Below are 4,369 nucleotides of genomic sequence, written 5' to 3'. Positions count from 1 at the left end.
GCCCAGACTAAACACAGTTTCTGCAGCTGAGTGGGCACCCAGCAAGCTCCGGAGCCACCGGGATGATGCTCGTCCACTGGCATCTCTGAAGCATGCCCTACCCATCTCCTGCTAACAATAACCCTTGCACGGTCACCCAAGCCCCAGCTGACCATGAAAAGGCACCTTTTTCCTCTCTGGGGTCATTTATTCATAGATTTAAAGAAATAAAAATAGAAAAAGACTCAAAGAGTGCACACTAAGGAAAAAAAAGTTCATTGCAACAAAGCAAAAGCAGAAGTCAGGGGTGGGAAAGGGTCCCTCTGCCAAGCCAGGAGCTTTTGAGAGAGAGGGATCGTTCCTCCTGTGTGCACCGCGACCGAGGGCAGCAGGACTCTCCCTTCAAAACCCGCCGAATTCATTTTCACAGTATCCTACGTAGAGAGGCTGTGCCTGGACGCCACGCCTGGAAAGAGAGGAGAGAGATGGTGTCACACAGAGGGCACAAGCAGAGCCCACGGTCACATCTGCATGGTCAGAGGAGCGCAGGGTGGCCATCAGTGTGCCGTTTCAGGTGTGACAAGGAGGAAGCAGTTTTCATCCTGTGCTTATAGACTCATTTTTTGGCTGACGCATGGGAGCACGGGGTAAAGGCAGGTTTCCTGGGGAAGCTGGTGCTGCAGGAGGAGTGGCAATAGCTGACAGGTCCCCCTTCCTCAGCACGAAGCCCTCTCCTCGACAGAGCCACCAGCCCACGCTGGCAGCAGGGGCTCTCTTCCAACACTGCACAAAGCAAGCTCTGCCCACGCACAGGCAGGAGAAAAGCTCGGGACTTTCCATAAGAATAAGGGTCATTTTGCACCAGGGAAAGCCCACTTCAACCTCACCGTCCTCCCCAGGACTGAACCCCAGAGAAGGTGGCACTTGTGCTGTCCCCACGAGCCAGCATCCAGCTGCGAGGAGGGACGGTTACCCGAGAAGCTTGCAGCGGAAGTCAGCCAGCCGCACGTAAGCATCTTGCAGGTCCCTGACGGTCGCGTTACTCCACAGTCTCTCAGCTACAGCCCCAGCTCTCGGCCTTGAGGAACGAGGGACAGAGGCAGTCAGGTCAAGGGGGGGTTCAAAAGCTTCTCACGCAAAGCCCTGTGCTCCCAAACCCTTTCTTGACCAACGTTCTTCAGCACACAAAGGCACATGGCTTCTGTATATCAAAAGATCCACTCCTAGACACGTGTGGATCAGGAGTGGACCGGGGTGACAGGACAGAGACCAGCATTAAACATGTACCGGTTGCAGCAGCAGGCTGTACAGAAGCATGTTACAGCCTTACAAACCCTCATTTAAACCTCACTGAAGCTGTTACTAAGCATAGATGGGCATCCAGGGGACAGGGACAAGCACCACCCACAGGCCAAACCCGCAGCATTTGGCACACGTCGCTCAGTGGCGAAGGAAAGGGGCCTGAGCACTGTCCCACGCGACTCCAGCTAACCTCCCCATGGCCTCTCTTACCAGAGCCTGGGGGTCAGGTTAGTGACGTCCACATATTCACCCCACATGCATGCCTCTCCGCCGATCACCCGATCCTTCTGCTCAGGGCTGCCTGCCAGAGGACACAGCATTCAGATGATGGGGTGTTGTAAGTTAACTGGGCTGACTTATTGCCCTCCCCACAGAGGTGCCTGTAACAAGCAGCGAGTGGCTGTGCTACGGAGGCAATAACTTGCCCTTCTGGAAGCCCCCACTTCAAACCCCAGGCTGGAGTAGAGCACAGTCGTTTTCTGCTGGCAGCCTGGGAACAGGACATAGCACAGAAACTAAGGACACAGTCACTCAAGCACCTTCACGTCAACTGCGAGAATGGATTAGCAAGACAAACAGCCCCGGTGCTTCCTCCAAGCGACAAGTCAGCTGCCATACAGGAAGGGGACACAAGGAACACACCTTCGAACTTCAAGGGCTCCACCTGGTAGGCTGCAAGCCAGTCCTGCCCATAGGAGATGCGGTTGAGGTACCAGGGGGCAGAGAGCAGAGCCCGGTAGCCAGCCTTGGTGACATTCGCCATCTCCTCCATGTACGGTGTGGAGTTCTCCTTCCACACGTGGATGATGGTGTCTGGCCTCACCTGAAGAGCACATGTGAACATCAGGCACGGGACCCATGTGGCAACAAGAGCACCACTTCCCCCTGCAAGCAGCCCTGACCCATCCACAGCTCCAGACACCCCCAAAAGGGAAACTGAGTCAGACTTGGCTTGACTTTTGAGCCACTTCCCCATCTGGTTTGCAGAAGACACAGACGGAGGGATAAGCTCACATGCAGAGTATCCTGGGCAGGGTTAAAACCTGTCTCTTGCAGGTGTATATACAAGAACCTGGAGGGAAGAGACCAGTGACAGCAGTGTGACAAAGCCACCACAAGGGCAGATCACTGGCAGCACCATCTCAAGCTCAACCCCGGCCCCATAACAGAGTACCCCCTGCCAGCCCCAGCACGGCACCTTCAGAGCACACCGGTGTGTCTGGCTGGGGTGCTGCCACTGTTCACCGCAGCACAAGCAACTGCATTAGGGAAAGCAGGCAGCTCTCACCTTCACTCCATTGTCAAACACCTCCTGCCACACGATATAACCTTTGCTGAGGGAAGAGACAATGTCCAGAAGCCTGGAGTGGAAAGAGTATCAAGTTTTGGGTCATTCCAACTATACTCCCCTCTCTTTGCTGGTTGCATACAGCCAAAACAGCAGCACCGATATTCCCAATACCCACTCCAGGATGTGAAGGTACTTCTGAAAGAGAAGGGAGAAAGCACAGCCCCTTATGGGGCTTCTTTCTCCTCAGCCCCAGGCTTTTTTGTGGTCAATTTCCCAGTAAGATGTGGCTAGGCTACTCTCTTTGGGGTCAGGGAGACATGCCCAAATGGGTATGCTCCTCAAAAGGAGATCTGGTGTCCCCAGACAGTAGAAGATATTTGTGCAGAAGATATACTGCAGCTGCAGGCCCAGGATGCAACCGTCCTTACCTCTGGATGTAGAATGACTCTAATTTTTTGTAATCTTCACCAAAGCCCACCTCCTTCATGAAGGCACGAATTTTTGGATTGGATTTCCTGTTTACCAAAGAGAACAAAAGCCTTGCAATCTGAGCTCTGAAGTAAGGCCAAGACATGGCCAAGTCCTTCCCACACTGGCCCAAGGCTAGCCCAGGAATTTTAAAGAGCTGTGGCTGCGCCAGCACCAGCCACTTCCCACAACCAGCATCACCATGAGCACAGAGCCTGGGAGAGCAGGACACCAAGATCTGCAAATGATCATGACCGAAATGTAATGGGCTGGGACTCCAGTCCCAGATACTTCCCCCGAGCCCCCATCCAGACTGATCTCAGACTCACCAGCACGTGAAGTCCACCTCATCACCACCGAGGTGAAGAAAGAAGTCTGGGAACACAGTGCTGACCTCTTGAAACAACCTGGTCACAAACTGGTAGGTGCTGTTAAGGACAGGGTTGATGGGCCCATAGGTCCCAGAGGGATCCTTGCCCAAATAGCAGGGAGTCAGGAGGCCCGGAGCACCTGGATCGTAACAAACACAGGACAGTGAGGAAGGAGCTAAGCATGGCCATATCACCCCATATAAACCTGCAGACCCTCCTCAGCACAGTCCAAGGCCTGCCAGGGGACAAGAGACCCGGGGCATGGCACACAAGGCATAAACACAGCAGCAGAGAAATGATCTCTGGCTCAGGAAGCCTGACCTAATGAGGAGGGATCAGTGTTCTGCGCTCATCTTGTGCTCTCCCCACGCACATCCACTCCTGCCCTAAACACGCGCTCCCAGGTTGAGATCAGCAGGCCTCGAGCCTTTTAGGCTGGACACACCTTTCCCCCCCCTAAGGATGGGATACAGGCACACCAAATCCTTGCAGGATGCTCCAGTTTCCACCCTTCCCAGGTTTCCCCTTCATATCTCTCATTGTGGGCTCCACTGCTTTTTTTTGGGAGATTCCTACAGGAAACCACACACAGAGCTGCTGGGGAAAGATAATGCTGGTGCATTCTCCAGCATCCACTCCCAGCTCCAGGCACCCACTGCAGACAGGGAAGCAGGGGCACCCACAGTTTTGGCTGTGACCACACGCGCAGGGTGCACTCCAGTGCGGGCTACGGCATTTGGAGGCAGGGGAAAGAGAGAAAGACAAGGCAATGTTTTCCTGGAGCTTCTCACGCTTGCAAACATGGAAGAGGAGGCACGTGCAGTCCTTGGAGCAGAGAGCAGCATGTCAGGACTGGGGCAGAGCCAAGCAGAGCAAGGAAGCTTGGTCAGCTGTACCCTCAGTAAAGCCTAAGATCCTTGCATTACTCACAATGTTGGTTTTGGCAGAGCAGAAGAGC

The 4,369-nt window shown here is 54.2% G+C and overlaps 1 protein-coding gene across 1 annotated transcript in view; it reads right to left on the bottom strand.

Moving 5' to 3' along the window:
* Nucleotides 1-232: 232 nt before the first annotated feature.
* Nucleotides 233-4,369, bottom strand: part of HEXA (hexosaminidase A (alpha polypeptide)) — a gene marked incomplete at its 5' end in the record, with an annotated part of 7,194 nt that continues 3,057 nt past the window's right edge. Inside the window, 7 exons of the mRNA XM_009707214.1 lie at nucleotides 233-445; nucleotides 953-1,057; nucleotides 1,492-1,582; nucleotides 1,924-2,104; nucleotides 2,570-2,642; nucleotides 3,001-3,087; nucleotides 3,370-3,550. Of these exons, the coding sequence (XP_009705516.1) occupies nucleotides 382-445; nucleotides 953-1,057; nucleotides 1,492-1,582; nucleotides 1,924-2,104; nucleotides 2,570-2,642; nucleotides 3,001-3,087; nucleotides 3,370-3,550 (782 nt within the window). The remainder of the gene's footprint in view (nucleotides 446-952; nucleotides 1,058-1,491; nucleotides 1,583-1,923; nucleotides 2,105-2,569; nucleotides 2,643-3,000; nucleotides 3,088-3,369; nucleotides 3,551-4,369) is intronic.

Source organism: Cariama cristata, unplaced genomic scaffold, assembly GCF_000690535.1.
Source record: "Cariama cristata isolate BGI_N322 unplaced genomic scaffold, ASM69053v1 scaffold31019, whole genome shotgun sequence".
Lineage (NCBI taxonomy): Eukaryota > Metazoa > Chordata > Aves > Cariamiformes > Cariamidae > Cariama > Cariama cristata.
The sequence above is the reverse complement of the archived record's forward strand: the minus strand, read 5'-3'. Positions and strand labels throughout refer to the sequence as shown.